We start from the raw sequence: 17,827 nt of genomic DNA on the forward strand, positions 1-17,827 counted from the left end.
TGGATATTTTTTATAATTTTGGAACATAACTAAAATTAATAAACTAATAGAATTTGAAACCAAACATTATAGCTTTTTCATTTAAAATTTTTTCCTCTGTGTTCCTACTTTGTCATATCACTGAAATTAAGACCATATCACTTTTATAGACTATAGTGATCAGTTGTTCTATTGTTATTTTACATATTTATATTTATCAAATAGTGTTTGGGGAAGAAACTGATCCAAGGATCAGTGTATACAGGCATGGAGCCCATTTAGGTACTTTTTATTACATAGAAAAGGGAGGGCCATATATATTCATTCTGATGTCATACAGGATTAATATTCTCTAGTCCCTCCGTGATATTGGTTGGGTTAAGCTATACTTTGGGGTATTTTTGGTAGTTTTATGACATAGGCAGGAGAGAAGGAAAATAGGGAAAAGAAAAAGAAAGGAAATTGGAAGAAGATAAGGAGAAAGGAAGAAAAGTAGAATTTAAGTTCGATAAAAGAGGTGCCCGTGGTTGGGTGTAGTCATGTGTTGCCAGTATTTCTTTTAGATGTCTCTCCTTGACCCCTGTTATTGTCATTTCCTGTGTCTCCTATATAGTCCTTTCTGTTCTGACTATCTTGGTATAGGGGATGGAGAAGCACACAGACAGTGGGATGGTGGATGGAGAACTGGTCTTGGAGTCCTTGAAGACCTTCAAGCTCTGAGACCCTACGCAAATCACTTAATTTTTCAGTGCCCCAGCTCATTCTCTTAGAATATAAGCTTCAGGGCTGGTGTCAGTCTGTTTTGTAGAGAGAGTTTCTATACTGAAATCCCTACAACAATAAAACCACAGGTCTGATTCAGAAAGTAATTCTCAATGTTCAAGATTGCTACAATTCTTCATTATCTTCTTACATTTTCATATTTTAAAGCAACACAACTTATTGAATTGTTTTAATTAGTTAATTTGAACTATTATTATAATCTACATACCTCTAATAATTTGTATAAAATTGATCATTTTATAAAGGAAAATCATAAATCTCTTGGAGGAACAACAAAAGAAGGAAGATCCTGGAAGGAACTCAAGTAAAGATTTTCTTAAAAAACTTCACTCTAGTGATTCAGAAAATGAAAACATTCTTCTTGAGAATGAAAAATTAAAGGTACAGTAACACACACAACTAGAGTTAGGTTACATATAGATAAATACACTTATCCCATTTTTTCCTTTGTGCATATGAACAAAAGAACTGATAAACAGATGGCTTTCTGTTGATTAAGAAACATGAATGTAGTTTACACACATGTATTGATACAGAGAAAGCTGTGGTGTAGTGGAAAGACACATACTAATTTGTAGTCAGAAGAGAACTGAGTTGAGTCCTGGTTCTGTCACTGGTTCTGTGACCTTGGTTAGGTCAGCCAGCCTCCCTCCACTCCTATATCCTCATTTTAAAAATGGGGATAATAAGATTTATAGTGTCTCATGACTTATAATGAGAATCAGATAAAATAATACATATGAAGTTCTATGCAAAGCAAAAAGTACAATATAAAGTTAGCTCTTGGAGCAATTTATACTCCAAGATAAATATTCCTCAAGAGCAATTCGTCCCTGGTTGTATCCCATACCCTGCTTATATTTATGTGGTTTTCCATTGCCCTCTGGGAAACTTGCAATTCAGAATCTTCCAAGAGCCTGTTCCATGATTTGTAATAACATCATTAAGAAACAAGAAATCATGCTTATTGCTAAAAAAAATGCTATAACCTCCCCACAGTATTTAAATCTATATTGGGGTGCAGCTAGGTGGCGCAGTGGATAGAGCACCGGCCCTGGATTCAGGAGGACCTTAGTTCAAATCCGGCCTCACACACTTGACACTTACTAGCTGTGTGACCTTGGGCAAGTCACTTAACCCCAATTGCCTCACTAAAAAATAATAATAATAATAATAATAAATCTATATTGAAGGTAATTTTTTATTTTTAGTGTGGGTTTTTGGGTTTTTTTTTTTTTTTTGGCGAGGCAATTGGGATTAAGTGACTTGCCTAGGGTCACACAGCTAGTAACTGTCAAGTGCTTAAGGCCAGATTTGAACTCAGGTCCTCCTGAATCCAGGGCTGGTGCTCTATCCACTGTGCCACCTAGCTTCCCGGGTTTCTTTTTATATGGAAATTTTTTTTAAAGAGAAAATAGTAACACCTAACTTTATAGTGAGGCTCAAAGATGTGTTTAAGCACTATATTAATAACAGCTAGTATTACTAGGTGTTCACATTTTAGTTTTTTTACAGTTTACATTTCCCCCCAAATTTCTCCTTGATGGGTCAGTATTTACTACTTATAATTAATTGGCCATTATATTTTTTATATCACATATTAACTTAAGGTGTTGCTATATTTGTTGATTGGGGAGAAACAATGATAGGCATTTTCATAGTGTTATCTGCTATCAAAGACAGTCAAAAAATAAACCACTCCATTTCTATTTTTCTATAACATTGGCAATGTGTACCTTGGCTTTTCATTTCAAACATCTCTACCCAGCAAGTGAAAAAGCCATTCACTAGGCCAATGAAATCTCAGATTAATTTTAAAAACCTTCATTATTGAGTTATCCTTTTATTTTATATTATCCCACATGTACAGCTATAAGCTGTCTTGGTCATTTATGAGTTATATATGTGTTCCTTGGTAGATCACACTTGCTGAGTTGGAGGAAAAAATTATTTCAGTTGAAAATGAACGCTTGGAATTACAAGAAGTGGAGAAAAAGCAGAAAGCCCTTGTTGAAGTGTATAAAACTCAGGTGATTACTGCATGTATTTAAGTGTTTGTGGAAGTTGTCTGTCTGATATGTCAGAATACACCAAATAGCCAGGGCTGTCATTAAGAAATGAAAAAAGATGAGAATACTTGATTCATTACCTATTATTTTATTTATTTACTTTTCTGTTCCCTAACACCCAGGGTTATCATCTAGGTTAGTCTAACTGTGACTCAAAGCCCAAGTAAGCAGCAGATGGTGAAAGTATAGATTTAGGAGTCATCAGCATAGAAATGAGTTTAAAAGATGAACTGGTGGGCTTTCTTGAGGGAAATCAGTGGATAAAGAGCCACATCTTAGAGGACTATGTTAACTGGAGTGCCCATAAGAGATAGTCCATTAGGTCAGAGGAAGACTATGATTGAAAGATGATTTATCACCTGACTAAGGTTAGGAATTCTTATTGTAATAATGATCCTGATTATCATATAATTATCAGAATTATGATGATTCAGAAAAGAGGGGACAATGCTGGTGGCATAACTAATATAGTATATCTTTAGGTACAAAAGTTACAAAAGGCAGTCGAAGACGTGAAAAGCAGATATGAAAAACTAGTTTATGAAAAAAAGCTAATAACGCAAACCAAAAAGTCAACATTGGAGGAGGTAAGCTTACCCCTCTTAAATATAAAGATAATACTGCATCTGTGGGAGGCACGTGGAACAGTGTGGCATATAAAATCACATTTTAAACGATTAGTCTTTTTTCCAACCTTTATCAAATTGTCTGTTGCTGAAATTTGTAGACTTTTTCCCAGAATGGATATTATCCTATGTAGGTCTAAATTATATATTCCATCAATAATGATTTTTTTCTTTGTCGTTAATATTCCTAGTGGTATATTGTATCATAAATATATCTGTCATTTGATAACTGGCTTAGCTTCCTTTGGAGGGGCTTATCACCAGATTAGCCACAGGTTGATCCCTTCTCCCAAAGCCAATCATGATGACTGCCTACTAAAGCTAAGAAGAATTATAGTTGGCAGTGATGGAGAGTGTCCGCCCTGAAAGAATCCCAGATCTTTGAAATACTGTGAAAACCACCAAGTCTTATTTTAAGTTTTCTTTTGCCATTTGTTAATAACACCTCAAGCATAATGACCAGTATGATTTGAGGAAAATAGGATTTTTTTTGTTTTTGCTGAGATATCAGATCAAAATATAAGAATTTTTTAAAAATTACCTTTTATTGATGTAAATTAGATTATTTCACTATTAATACATCTTTGACTTATTCGGCAAACACTTGCTAAGCACCTACTCTATGAGGCATTGTGTTAGAATAATATCAAGTTAGTCTTTTGCTTTATGGCTTTAACACCAATGATGAAAGCAAATTAAGTCACCTGTTAATCTTATAGACTGGGAGTGCTGTAAATCTGTATTTGAAAAGCATGGCCCAGAAAGCACACCTGAGCCCTCAGGAATCTCCTGTGGAAGCAGGATCAAAACATGTTTTCATGGGGAATGTGCAGCCCCACTTTCTTTTAACCGTCCAGAGCCCTGCCCCCCCCCCCCCCCCCCCCGCACTTCCATTCTACTGGGTGGAAACTTGGAGTCAGGAGGACCTGGGTTCAAAAGGGGCTGTAGACACTCACTGGTTATTCCATGCTAAACAAGTTGCTTAAGCTCTCTTTGCCTCAGTGTTCCCATCTGCAAAATGGGGGTGAGGAGAGTGGGTTTGATGTCCTCCAGGGTTCCTCTCAGCTCTACCTCTGTGACCCTGTGGTCCCTTGAATCCAGATAAGCAACTACAAAATACAGAGTGGTTTTGGGGAAGGGGCACCAGCCACTGGGAAGTAAGGAGATCCTCCTGTAGGAGGTGTGATCCTTCCTGGAGTAGAGGACACACTGTCAGGATGTGTGGGGGGACTGACTTGTCATCCGCCTTGAGAGACGGCTGTGTCTTAGAGGGAGTGGGGAGGCTCTGAAGCTGTCAGGGAGGGGAATGGCACCATGGTCTGGGACAGCGGGAGGAGGGCTGGATTCACATCCAGCACGTGGCCATAGGCAAGTGGCTTAGCCTCTCTGCCTGCCTCTGAGGCCAGCCTCTAGGCGCTGTCCTGTGGAAGATGTGCTTGAGTGGGCAGAGGCTGGGTGTGGCTGGCACTACAGGCAGAGGGGATCCTGGCCTGAATCAGGGAGGCGGCATGCGAATGGAGAGATGGTAGAGATGACAAGACTCGGGGAACACCTTGGGCCTGGAAGAGGGATGAGGCTGAGAAATGGAGAAGTTAGGAAGTTGGGTGGGGAAGGGTTACTAGGAAAGTAATACATTCTAATTTGGACACAGGTTGCATATGAGTCATCTAGATGAAAAAGCCTGGCAAGTGAGAGGTGGGACCCGCCTCCGAGACATTGAAGTGGAAATGTGGATTTGAGATAGGGATCTGGATGGGCATCATGCTGATACCTGACAGAGAAGAAGAGAAATGGGCTGAGGGCAGAGCCTGGGGGCAGGAGGGGCCCGAGGAGGCTGTCCCAGCAGCTGCCAGACACAAGGAGAACCAGAGATGCCCACGTGGTGGGGTGTAGGGGGAGGCCAATTAGATGTTTTGGAGAGGACAAGAAGGGTGAAGTTTGGAAATCGAGGGGCAGGGAGGCAAGAAGGTGGGGGTCACAGAGAGATCTGGGAATGTTTGTAGGCAGCAGAGGAGAGACCAGGGACAAAGCAGAGGGAGAAGGATAAAGACAATCAGAGGCCAGAAGGAATGAGCAAAGGGGCGAGGAGATCCCAGAGGAGAGAGGAGGACGGGGGCTTGAGAGGAGGAGGAAGAGGAGGAGGCCCTTTGCAGCCTGGAGCAGCTGGGGGGGGGTGGTCATGGGGCTTGTCATGGGGCTTGTGGCAGACAAGCCTGGGGCTCCGAGATCACGTACCAGGGCTTCTCCATCTCTGTAGCCTGGTCACACCGATCGTCACGCACCCAGTGTTTCTGCCCAGGCGTCCTCCTGGCTTCTCCATTTCCAGCGTCTGTGCCTTTGTCTAAGCTTTCTCCTTGAGTCATGAACACTTGCCCCCTCCTCTCTGTCCCTTCTAAGAGAACTTTCCAGACTGTCCTCTCACCCCCCCCTACCACCTCTCCCTGTGACTTAGCATTTATGTTAGATCTCACATCAACTTACCAGGGAGCCTGTACCCCATGTGGTCAGGTATCAGCCCATTCTCTCGGGCCTAGCCCAGTGCTCACGTCAGCTCGTTCATACTGTGGATTGACAGCCTCACTTGGTTCAGGAACTTAGGCCAAGAGAAGGGCCTTTTCTGAGGGGAGGGGACTCTCAGGGGCTTGGAGAAGTGCCTTGAGGACAGAAGAGGCGATGAGAGGATTGGACAAGCTCTGCTAAGTGCTTTCTCATGAAAATTCCGTAGTTCCTGTTGGTTGGTTGGTGTCCTGCCTTCTAGGAGAGCACCAAAACGGCCGTGCTGTGTTGGGGTCAAGGCACAGTGTGTCCAACTGGCTGGTCAGACCTTGCACAGGCCGGGCACAGAAAGCCCGTATGAACGTTAGGAGTGGATATGTCTGTAGATCTGCACATCTCTCCTTTCTTTTGAGCTCCTGCAGTTCTGCTTTGTTCAGAGAGCACAGCACCTTCTTTGAGGAGGCCATGCCATGCTGCGCGGTCCTGGCCCAGGGTCTCCAGTGTCACAGTGGCTTCCAGGGTTCTTCAGAAAGACCTTGAGTGTGTCCTTGTATTTGTTCTTCTGACCTGCGTGTGAGCACTTGCCTCGTGCGAGTGCTTCACAAACAGTTTGGCATTCAGACAGCCTGGTCAGCCCATTGGCACCGCGCTCTCTGCAGAGTTTGAATGTCCGGCAGGTCAGATGCTGTCATGTGCACAGAAAACCCTGTGGTCGCCGTGTCGTTTCATACCAGCTGCTGCTTCCTCTGTCCTCACCAACTTTGAGTGACCTTTGACATTTGCTGTGGTTTGAAGATAAGGAACTTCCTAAACCATGTAGACCTCCCAAGACGGGAGGATGATCTGCCATCATCTAGCCTAAGGTTTTGCATATAACACCAATTGAACAAATACTCATTGAGCTGATTCCAGCTGTGTTCTTGATGATGGTTACAGGGTGTTTGACAGGGGCTCTGGGGACTGCAGAAATCCCTTCCCCCGATTGGTGAGGCTGATGTGTTGGAGAAGAGAAACCAGCTGGCCATCTTCCTCTTTGTTGGTTCCTAAATAGCATGGCCATGCCATGGTCTCTTTTTCTTTAAGTCACAGTGTTTCAGGCACTGCCCCTGTGGGGCTGCCCTTATTGTTTCTTGCTGCTCCTGGCCTGCCCACACAGGTGCTGAGATCAGCCACAATAACATTTACATCAAATGGCAGCAGGTGGGTGGGTTGTGGTAACCTAAATGGTGGAGAAACGGTGCCCTAGTAAAGGTTATTGTTAACCCCCTTGACAGCACACATCCCCAACTTCAGTAACCCAGCTGAGCGAAGGCTGATTGAATATAAGGACAAGTCTAAAGTAGAGAATATTTTTAAGAAATGAAATTTCATCACTTTTAATAGCTATCAAATAAAGGCATCCCAACCCATTGATGGAATGCCTAAAGATATTTTGTGATGATCATCTTTACCCATAAATGTGAAACAGGAGACATTTCTTAAATCCTTGCTAGTTCCCAGAGATACTAGCTATATGACAGTGCCACTTAACCTCTCCATGTCTCAGGTCTGCGATTTATAAAATATGAGTAGGAATATCAGCCTCACATGGTTGTCTATAAAAGGCTTCATAAGCTTTAAAACCAGTTAATGTCAGTCATCATTGTTGTGAGAAGAGCGCTTTGTAAACCTGAATGCCATCTATTAACATGTAAATAATAAGATGGAGACAGTGCCTGCCCTGGGACCTTAAAACAGCATTGTTGGGGGCAGCTAGGTGACACAGTAGATAAAGCACTGGCCCTGGATTCAGGAGGACCTGGGTTCAAATTTGGTCTCAGACACTTGACACTTACTGTGTGACCCTGGGCAAGTCATTTAACCCTCTTTGCCCCGGAAAAAAACCAAACCCCCCAAAAGACCATCGTTGTTGGCATCAGGCAAGATATCTTTGAAAGTATATTGAAGAGCTACAAAGCATTATATTCTTTAATGGAATTCAAATTAATAAATTTTATTGCGTTTGTATTTATGGGCTTATTTCTTTTTAAAATGAAATGCCGTAACAAAAACAGTGTGTTTATTATCTACATTTTGAGGGAGACAGTAAAGTTATTCATGCTCAGCATGTGTTCTTTCACTTGCTTTCTCAATGCTGCTGCTCAGGTGAGGGGCCAGATGGAGTCACACTCGAAGGAGTTAGCACATGTGCATGGTCTGCTGGAGGGGGCTGAGCTGAAGCTGCTGGACTGTCAGCAGAGGCTCCTCTACTGCAAAGGCAGATACACAGACCAGTCCCAAACCATCCAGGAACTTCGGACTCAGGTGCGGAGTGAGTGATGTCATTGGGATGGGAACAAGGGGGACCTGGGTTTGGGAATGAGTGCACCAGAGGAGGGCTCTCACGTCAGGACTTCAGAGCTTACTGCCAGCCAGGATCTACTTGTCTTCTAGGTCCTGTTATTTATTTAGAATTCCCTTTTGAATAGGGGAACAATGAAAAGGTATTATTTAGTCATTAGAGCCATTAAGTTGTTTTAGTTTATAAATTGAGAGGCTTGGGGAACTTGTGATGGTATAGGAGTAGAACTTTGATACTGGTCTAAACCTTTATTTTAAGTAAAGTCTTTAGTAGTCTAGATTGCTTCAGCAGATGATCAAACTTAAACGTTTTCAACAAATGAATTGATTGTGCCGAAGAATCAGATTACACATTTTATTTCATCTTTTAGCATTATTATTTCTCACATGGCTGCTGTAGTAACAGTCTATCTTTATTAAATTTTAATGACATTATTTGAAAGTCATAGTGACTATTTTCCAAATATAATTTAAAATTCTGAACTACCTATTAAAACACAAAGAAACTTGTTTGCTTATTTGAATTAAAATTTCAAAACTAAATTTTTGTAAAAGGAAATTACATTATCTGAAACTGATAGTAGGATATATCAGGTGAATAACTGTAAGTGTAGGACAAACTATTTACATTTGTCCTGGTAAATAACAGGAGGAGTATACGGTGTTGTTGTTACTGTTTTCTGGACAGCAGAAAGAGGGGACAGACAACTTGAGGGTTGGTTTCCTATAGTAATACTGACTGATAATTGAATTGTTTGGGATTTATCCTTTTAACCATAAAAACGATGATATGATTAGTAAGACATTCAAACAATGAAATGTTTTTTAGTTCCTTATTCTCATGAAGCACCTGTGAAAGGCAGTGTGATGTAGTAGACCGAAAACTGGGCTGGGAGTTGGGAAAGAATCATCAACACAAAGATCTGTGACAGTGGGTGAATCATTGATCCTTTGTGAGTCAAATCTTCCTCATTTGTCATATGGGGATACTTCCATTTTCGCTAGGTGGTTATGAAGAAACTGTCTTAGAGACCTTAAGGTGCTGCTATAAGGCATAATAGTGGGGAAGGAGTGAGGGAAAGGGACTAAGCATTTATATAGTGCTTACTGTGTACCAGGCACTCCACTAGGTGCTTAACAAATATTCTTTCATTTGATCCTCTCAATAACCTCAGGAGGTAGGTGCTGTTACTATCCCCACTTTGAAGTTGAGGGAACTGAGGCTGGGAGACTAGAGTTGTCATCATAACTGAACACACTACTCCGTATGTGGTCTAATGAGGGTACAGTATGGTGGGGTCATCACTTTTCTCTTGTGGAGGTTGTACTTGTCAGCACAGCGCTGTTGCATTAGTTTTGTTGGCGGCCACATCAGGTAGCTAAATTAAGTCACTTGTAGGCTGGATTTGCACTCAGGTCTTCCTCGACTCTTCCCTACTGTGCTGTCAGTATCCTCAGAGAGCTGAGTGACAGAAAACCTGAATTCTAGAATAGCTATTTTGCTAATTGCACAAATCCTTTCTCAGAAACATTAGTTTCCTTTCTGTGAAGCTGGGATGATACTAATCTATTTCATAGGGACATATTGAAACTTTTTGTGAAATAGGTTGGACTCACAAGAAGTTCATGAGAAAAACAAACAGATGTAAACAGTAGGTTTCTCCCCTTTTTGTAGATTGATGATAATCACAGCCTTTTGAAAACATTCTCTTTGGAAGAGGAAAATAGTTCCAAATTGAAATGTGAAAACCTTAAACAGTAAGTATGAAACTGATTTGTAATCAATTTCAATTTTTAATCAGTTTCATTTGTACTATAATTTCATAAATGTGTGTTTTCTGGAAAAAAGAAAATTAGAACAGATGGATGCAGAAAATGAAAAGCTTGAAAGGAAGGTGGCAAGTCAGGAAGAGTACCTGAAGAAGAACAGATTCAAATTTAAAGAGAAATCTGCCGAGTACAATGCCTTGGCCAGGCAGCTGGAAGTTGCACTAGAAGAAGGAAAACAAAAGGTACAGGTGGAATTTCTTCCCTTTTTTGTATATTCTTGTATGGTTCTTATGCTGATGACAAGGTGACAGACACAGTTCCTTTCTGTGTTGTACCTACTACACACCAGGCCACTTTGGGAGTGCATTTGGGCAGGTGGCAGTTGGCAGAGTGATGCTGTGGCCAGGGGAAGGTAAAGGGAAAACTGCAGAATCTGGAAGCATTGGTCACTATGCCAGAATTGTCATTTGCTATAACTGAATCTGGACTTTCTAAAGCTCTGTACCCATCAATGAGGTTTTCTATACACGTCCAAGTCTGTACTGTATCATGGGAGAATTTGAGAGTTAGAAGGGACCTCAGACCTGAAAGGAATCCTCCCCGACAGCCCTTCCCGTACCTGGTAGTACCTCATGTCTTCTCTTCTTCACGTGAAACATCTCCAGTTCCTTCAGGCAGTCTCATATAACTTGTCACAAGCTCCCTCACCATCCTGGTTGCCCTTCTCTGAACATTCTCCAGCTTCTTCTTAACTGGTGCCCAGAACTGGACACATACTCCATGTGTTTGCTAACGAGGGAAATGTGTGGTGGACTCATCACTTCTCTCATTGTGGAAACTGGGCCCGTTAATGCAGCCCAATTGTATTAGCTCTTTTGGTGGCCACATCATGTTGTTAACTCATTATTGAGCTATCTTGGTGATAAAGGAACTTGGAAAATTATGTGCATATTCAAATTGTTTCTTTAAATAGCTTTGTAAGTAACTGATTATAGATTATGAGTTATAGAGGAATTGAAAAGTAAACTGACAGTGTCTTTCATCTGAAAAGAATTTACTGATCCCTAATGTGCCAACATTGCCATCTAGCGGCAACCTCTCTAATTACAATCATGTCTCTGCAGTTTCCCATGTGGTAGGTTAATTCAATAATAACAATAATGATAACATTTATAGAATGCTTTTTGTTTTGCATCACGCTTTACAAATATTATTTCATTTTATCTTTAAAATAACTCTGGAAGGTAGATGCTACTATTATTCCCATTTTCTAGATTGAGGCAAACAGAAGTTAAGTGACTTGCTTACAGTAACAGCTAGTAAGTAACTTGCAGCATTTGAACTCAGGTCTTCCAGACTCCAGGTTCAGTGCTCCATCTCCTGTGCCATCTCACTACCTCTAACTCTGCATGAACAAATGTCACAGACATTGTTACATGTTAAAGAGCAACTGCCAATATCAAAGCAAAGATATGCTTGCTAGTGTGAAATCTGTTTTTTAAAAATTATCATTAATTTTAAATAATAATTAAAAAATAATTTTGAGTTCCAAATTCTCTTCTTCCCTCCTGCCCCTCCCCCACCCATTGAGAAGGCAAGCAATGTGCTATCAATTATACATGTGAAATCATGCAAAACATATTTCCATATTAGCCAGCACACTCCAGTGACTGATCTCATTGATTCAGGAATTTCTTCCACGAATGCTAATTACAGCCCATCCAGGCCTAGCTATCCTATGGTGCTTTTGTCCATGTTCTCTCAGAAGTTCTGCAGTTTGTCCCCATGGTGAGCCAGAAAGAGGCCCCTCTTGCTTTTTCCTGACATTAGGAGGGTACCATTGCCATCTGATCAGGCCATTTTTTCTTCCTGCCATGGTTTCTGGATGAGAGGTTCTACCTAGTGTAAATGATGAATCCTATTGTGAGATTTAAAATTGGATATTAGATCATAAATCTCCCCTACTTAACCTTTCCCTTAATTTATCTCCCAAACTAGTAAATGGAAGCAGGTTTTGGTTTTCTAGATAGACCTTTTTATTTATAGTTATGATAGTCACAAGGTGATGTTGGTTAGAAGGATAGGAAAGTAGAAACACAATACAAATCGTCTTAAGTCTAAGCTTAGTCTATATTCCTTATAACAACTCACCAAACCGACAAGGCCACCAACCGACAAGGCCACCAACCGACAAGGCCACCTTTGGAGAGAGAGAGTCCGTGCCGCGCCGTCAGGAGTCCCGCCAAGCAGGCAAAAAAAAGGCCTCTCTCCTTTTCTCCACCCCGGAAGTCCAAAAAAAAACCCGGCAGGCAGTCTGACATGCGCAGCAGGCGCACTGTACCTGGCAGGCAGTCTGACATGCGCAGCAGGCGGACTGTCCCCGGCAGGCAGTCTGACATGCGCAGCAGGCGGACTGTTCATCTCCTCCCCAAAAGGGTGGTCCTTGAAAAACTGGCGTCTTTCAGTTATCCTAACCGACTGTTAAAAACTTTCATATTTTACCACATTTCCCCCCTTTGCTTCCTCAAGAAACGGAATGTTTCCTTGATGGAACAGTAAAAAGAATATAATAACTTTTGCTGACTAATAATATGCGAACAACAATACAGAAAAGGAAGAGAGGAAAGTTTTGTCCAGAGGGGCGATTTTTTTTTTTTCCTCATGAACCGACGCTTTGACATTAGTCTTGCAAAGGGAGAGCCTCTGCAGAGAGTACATGTTACAGATAGTATATAACAGAAAGGAGATAGTAAAAGCTAATAAAGCAAAACAGTTCATATAAAGTCTCTGAGTTCTCTTGTCTTCTTGAAGTGGTAAGATGTCATCAGGAGGAAACTGGATTCTGGTCTGGAAAACTGGATTCTGGACTCTGGTCTGGAAAGCTGGATTATCTTCTTTAACTGTTTGAATTGCTGTATTTTTAAAACCTTAGCATAGCATTGTCAATGATCAAATTAATAAATTCCATTACATTCCCTCCTTTATATGGTTAGACTTGTAATAGAGGGTTGAGGTAGTTATGCAATGTGTAACACTTTTTACCACCATGTGTCTGGATCAAAGCCAAATTTAGTATGTGTTCATGACACCTGAAAATGTTATGGAAAGGTTATCATACCATATCTCATGGTTCTGAGACAGCCAGTGATTGTGCTAGGCCACAGGTGAATTCAACTGAGTGAGATAAAAAGATAAATAAGTTCAGTTAAATTAGGTTAAATTAGGAGGGAGAGAGGATGAATACTGGACTGTGCCTAGTAATTGTGCTCTACATAGTCACCATCATAAGCAAACCATGGACTTACGTATACCTGTCTCTCCTTTTGTTGCACATATATTCTCTCCAGGGCCTGCGTCAGAGTTCACAGCAAGTTAGTCTCTGAAATGATAAGTTTCCATATTTCTGAAATCTCATTAATTTCACCAAAGACAATATGATGGTAAAAATGTGTGCTATGCTGCATAACTGAGAATATATTAGTGATATATACAATAATTCCAAACCATACCCAGAGTATAATGACATATAAATAATAAACGAATGTAAATAGCTGATTATATTAGACATTGTTACATAATCTTCTTTTAGACATTATTACATAATCTTCTTTTAGCAAGTAGACCACATCATCTTATACATGAATTCTCTGGTATAACAGTAGCAGATACTTAAAGTGGTGATTAATTCATCAAAAAGAAATAAGACTTCAATTAGCAAGATTCAATATTCAATGTTTTCAGTGAGGTATCAAGCAATTTCTGGTACTTTTTAGTTAAACAGAACAACATACAAGAGAAAGGAGAAAAATAAATAAATAAAACAAAACTCATTAGAACTCATGGTTCTCTCAAAAAGAAAGAGTAAATAAAAAAAAAGAAGAATTCTGGTAGCTTCTGAGGCCCGATAGCCTCACCCACAGCATATACTTAAAATGTCTTTGAATAATCACTTAGTTTACAAAATTTAGTTTTAAAGAAAAGCAAAAGAAACAAAAGTAAAAAAAAAACCAAAGCAAAACCAAAAATAAAAAAAGCAAAAGATTCGCTAAGCACCCTTTTGTGCTCTTAAAGAACTTAAAGGTGCAGTCAATTCCAGGTCTTTTCAGTGCCTTTCAAAAGTCAAAACAAAAACAAAAAAACCCAAAAATTAATAAAAAAAAAATAGTTGAGGTAGGCCAGAAAACTAGGCCATGTACTTCAGTGCTTTTGCCTGTAGAAGGAAATGCTTGTTAAATTATAAGGTATTTAAGCTGCTAGAGTTTGGGGTATGCCACATTGTTTTAACTGGTTCCCCAATTCTCTGCATGCCAAAGTGGCAGGGGTTTCTGAATTGTCATTGATCTTTCTAATGCTGTCATAATGTTCTTTATGGTAGAAAATGTGGAGTTCTGTAGCATCAGTTTTGTCTGTGCCACTGATTTTCAATAAAGGCTGATTTAATTGATGAACCACAACATTCAGCTGATGCTGCTTAGCAAATGCTACAATTGTATCATTTCCTCCCCACTTTCCAAATTTCTTTAATTCATCAACATATTCTTCAAAAGGGGAGTCATTTACTATAAAAGACTCAAACTCTTGTCTATGGTTAATCATATAAGAAGCAGCTTCTTGTCTGTGTCTGAGATGATTTCTACAGTGACCTTCTAGCTGGTCTGCTAAAGCCCTAAAAAGGCAATTTCCGTCTCCTGATACTTTACGAAGACTGAGTCCCAAAGCATTTAACTGATCAGTGGGATTCTTAAATGGGAACTTCCTGTTTCCTCTGAACTTTCTTTGCTCTTTAACAGTTGCTATCGTTAGGGTTTTTACCTCTTTAGCGTCTACCTCAGGTCTATCTGAAATCTCTTCACCTATGAATGGTGCAGGCTTTATATGAGAGCAATGAATCCATGAGTCTTTTTCACCAATTTTAATGGCGGTAGGAGTTGTCAATAATACCTGAAAAGGTCCTTCCCAGGCAGGTTGAGTTCCACTGGTTCTCTGAAAATTCTTTACATATATTTTATCTCCTGGGTTGAAGTTATGCAATGAAAAGTCTAATGGTCCTGCCTGGACCACAGCTCCTGCCTCATGGAGTTCACGTAGCCTGGTCTGTAATTCCTGTATATAGGAAGCAACAGAAGTATCACCTCCCACCAGTGATGTATAAACTGGGGAAAAAGTTTTAGCTTGGATAGGAGGGTGACCAAAAAGCATTTCATAAGGAGATATATGAAGTTCTCCTCTTGGTCTACTTCGTAGATAGAATAATGCCAATGGTAGAACATCAGGCCATTTCAAATGGGTTTCAGTACATAATTTGCCAATCATACTCTTAAGCTCTTTATTCATACGTTCGACTTGGCCTGAACTTTGTGGATGGTAGGGCGTGTGGAATTTTGGAGTCACTCCCAAGAAAGAGTAGATTTGGGATAAAATCGAATCAGTGAAATGTGTGCCTTTGTCAGAATCGATGCGGGCTGGTGGGCCAAAACGAGGTACTATCTCTTTAAGAAGAATTTTGGCAACAAAGGCAGCTGTGGCTCGGGGGCTGGGAAAGGCCTCCACCCACCGAGTGAGCTGATCAACTATAACAAGGCAAAATTTATAATGTCCTGCTTTTGGCATAGTAATATAATCAATTTGTAAGTGCTCAAAAGGTGTATATGCTAGAGGACGCCCTCCATAAGCTTTGGCCTTAAAAGCATACTGATTATAAGACTGACATGTGGAGCAGCCCGAGCAGATTCGAGATGCTGTATTAGTCACACCTGGTGCTATCCAGGTTCTCTTAATAGAGTCTACAATGCCTTGTGTACCAAAATGGCCTTTTCTGTGAACAGAGAGGCATACCTGGTGGTAGAATTTCCGGGGAAGAAATGGCTTACCTTCCGGAGACACCCAGATGCCATTGATCTGTTTCGCCTTAAATTTCTTTTTCCACTTTTCTACTTCAGAATCGTCATAGGTTAGGTTGGAAGGAATATCCTCAGAAGGTGAAAGGTTAAATACATGTTCAGGAGCTTCTAATGCAGCAAGCTTGGCTGCAGAATCGGCTCGTGCATTTCCCTTTGAAACAGGGTCACTATTCCCTGTGTGGGCAGGGCAATGTACAACGGCTAGGGAAGAAGGCAGTTTTAGGGCATCTAAGAGGTCCTTGATAAGGTCCCCATTGGCAATAGCCTTGCCCGAGGATGTTAGAAAGCCTCGTTGACGCCAAATCATACCAATAAAGTGGCATATGCCAAAGCCATATTTCGAGTCAGTAAAAATGGTGGCACTCTTATCTTTAGCTATATTACAGGCCTGTGTAAGAGCCACAAGTTCAGCAGCCTGTGCACTAAAATGGGAAGGCAGAGAAGCTGCCCAGAGGGTGTCATAATCAGAAACTACAGCAGCTCCAGTAAAACGGGTTCCCTCTCTCATAAATGAGGAACCATCTGTATAGAGGACAAGATCAGGATTTTCTAAAGGTGTATCAAAAAGATCATCACGGGGTTTTTCAGCCATATCAACTAAAGAAGCACAGTCATGCAACGGTTCCCCCGAGAATGGTAAATTAGGGAGTAGTGTTGCTGGATTAAGAACTGTGCAGCGTTTTAAAGTGATATTCTCATTACCTAACAGGGTTATTTCATACTTAGCCAGCCTTTGATCTGAAAAGGCTTGTGTCCTGTGACGTAGTAAGAGAGCCTCCACTTCGTGAGGGCATTGCACAGTTAGAGGGTTACCTAGGACCAAATCAGAGGCTTTTTCTACCAAAAGCGCTGTGGCCGCCACTGCTCTAAGGCAAGGTGGCACTCCAGCCGCTACAGGGTCCAGCTGAATTGAATAGTAGGCTATAGGACGCTGGTTAGGCCCCAGTGACTGAGTCAGGACTCCAGAAGCCACCCCCCTTTGTTCATGCACAAAGAGAGTGAAAGGCTTACTATAATCTGGCAGTCCTAGGGCAGGTGCTGATAACAAGGCCCGTTTTAATTCTTTTATGGCTGAGAGATGCTGGGGATCCAACTGTAAAATGTCTGGAACAGAACTTTTTGTAAGAGCTATGAGGGGTTTAGTAATTTCACCAAAAGAGGGTATCCATTGTCTACAGTACCCAGCTGCTCCCAGAATGGCTCTCAACTGCCTCTTAGTAGTGGGGGCAGAGAGTTGTTGAATGGCCTGGACTCGCTTAGAAGAGACAGAGCGAGTTCCAGCAGCCAAAATAAATCCTAAATATTCTACCTGGGGCAAACACCATTGTACCTTTGTCTTAGAAACCTTGTGTCCTCTCTTGTGCAGCTCCAGCAGTAAGTGACGGCTATCTTCCTGACAAATTTCAGCATTAGGAGAGGCCAAAAGTAAGTCATCAACATATTGTACTAGTGTGGAGGCTTTAAAGGTAATAGAGGCCAGATCCTGCTGTAAAATTTGGGAAAATAATGTGGGACTGTCTACAAATCCCTGTGGGAGTCTAGTCCAGGTCCACTGTCTATTTTTCCAGGTAAAAGCAAATAAATATTGGAAGTCCTCATGTACTGGTATGGAGAAAAAGGCAGAGCAAAGGTCTACCACTGTGAAACATGTAGATTCATAGGGAATTGAGGAAATTATCATAGCCGGATTTGCGACTATAGAATGTCTAGGAATAACATAATTATTAATCGCTCTAAGATCTTGCACAAAGCGATAAACAGGTTTACCATCTGGCCCAGGCTTGGGTTTTTTAACTGGCAAAATGGGAGTATTGCATGGAGAGTGATGACATGGAATAATAATACCCTGGTTTTTCAAAGCCTC

The 17,827-nt window shown here is 41.0% G+C and overlaps 1 protein-coding gene across 1 annotated transcript in view; it reads left to right on the forward strand.

Moving 5' to 3' along the window:
• Positions 1 to 17,827, forward strand: part of ODF2L (outer dense fiber of sperm tails 2 like) — a 47,670-nt gene that overhangs the window by 21,416 nt on the left and 8,427 nt on the right. Inside the window, exons 10-15 of the mRNA XM_043999631.1 lie at positions 1,008 to 1,143; positions 2,682 to 2,792; positions 3,314 to 3,418; positions 8,099 to 8,257; positions 9,969 to 10,051; positions 10,143 to 10,305. Of these exons, the coding sequence (XP_043855566.1) occupies positions 1,008 to 1,143; positions 2,682 to 2,792; positions 3,314 to 3,418; positions 8,099 to 8,257; positions 9,969 to 10,051; positions 10,143 to 10,305 (757 nt within the window). The remainder of the gene's footprint in view (positions 1 to 1,007; positions 1,144 to 2,681; positions 2,793 to 3,313; positions 3,419 to 8,098; positions 8,258 to 9,968; positions 10,052 to 10,142; positions 10,306 to 17,827) is intronic.

The sequence above is a fragment of the Dromiciops gliroides genome, chromosome 4, assembly GCF_019393635.1.
Source record: "Dromiciops gliroides isolate mDroGli1 chromosome 4, mDroGli1.pri, whole genome shotgun sequence".
NCBI lineage: Eukaryota > Metazoa > Chordata > Mammalia > Microbiotheria > Microbiotheriidae > Dromiciops > Dromiciops gliroides.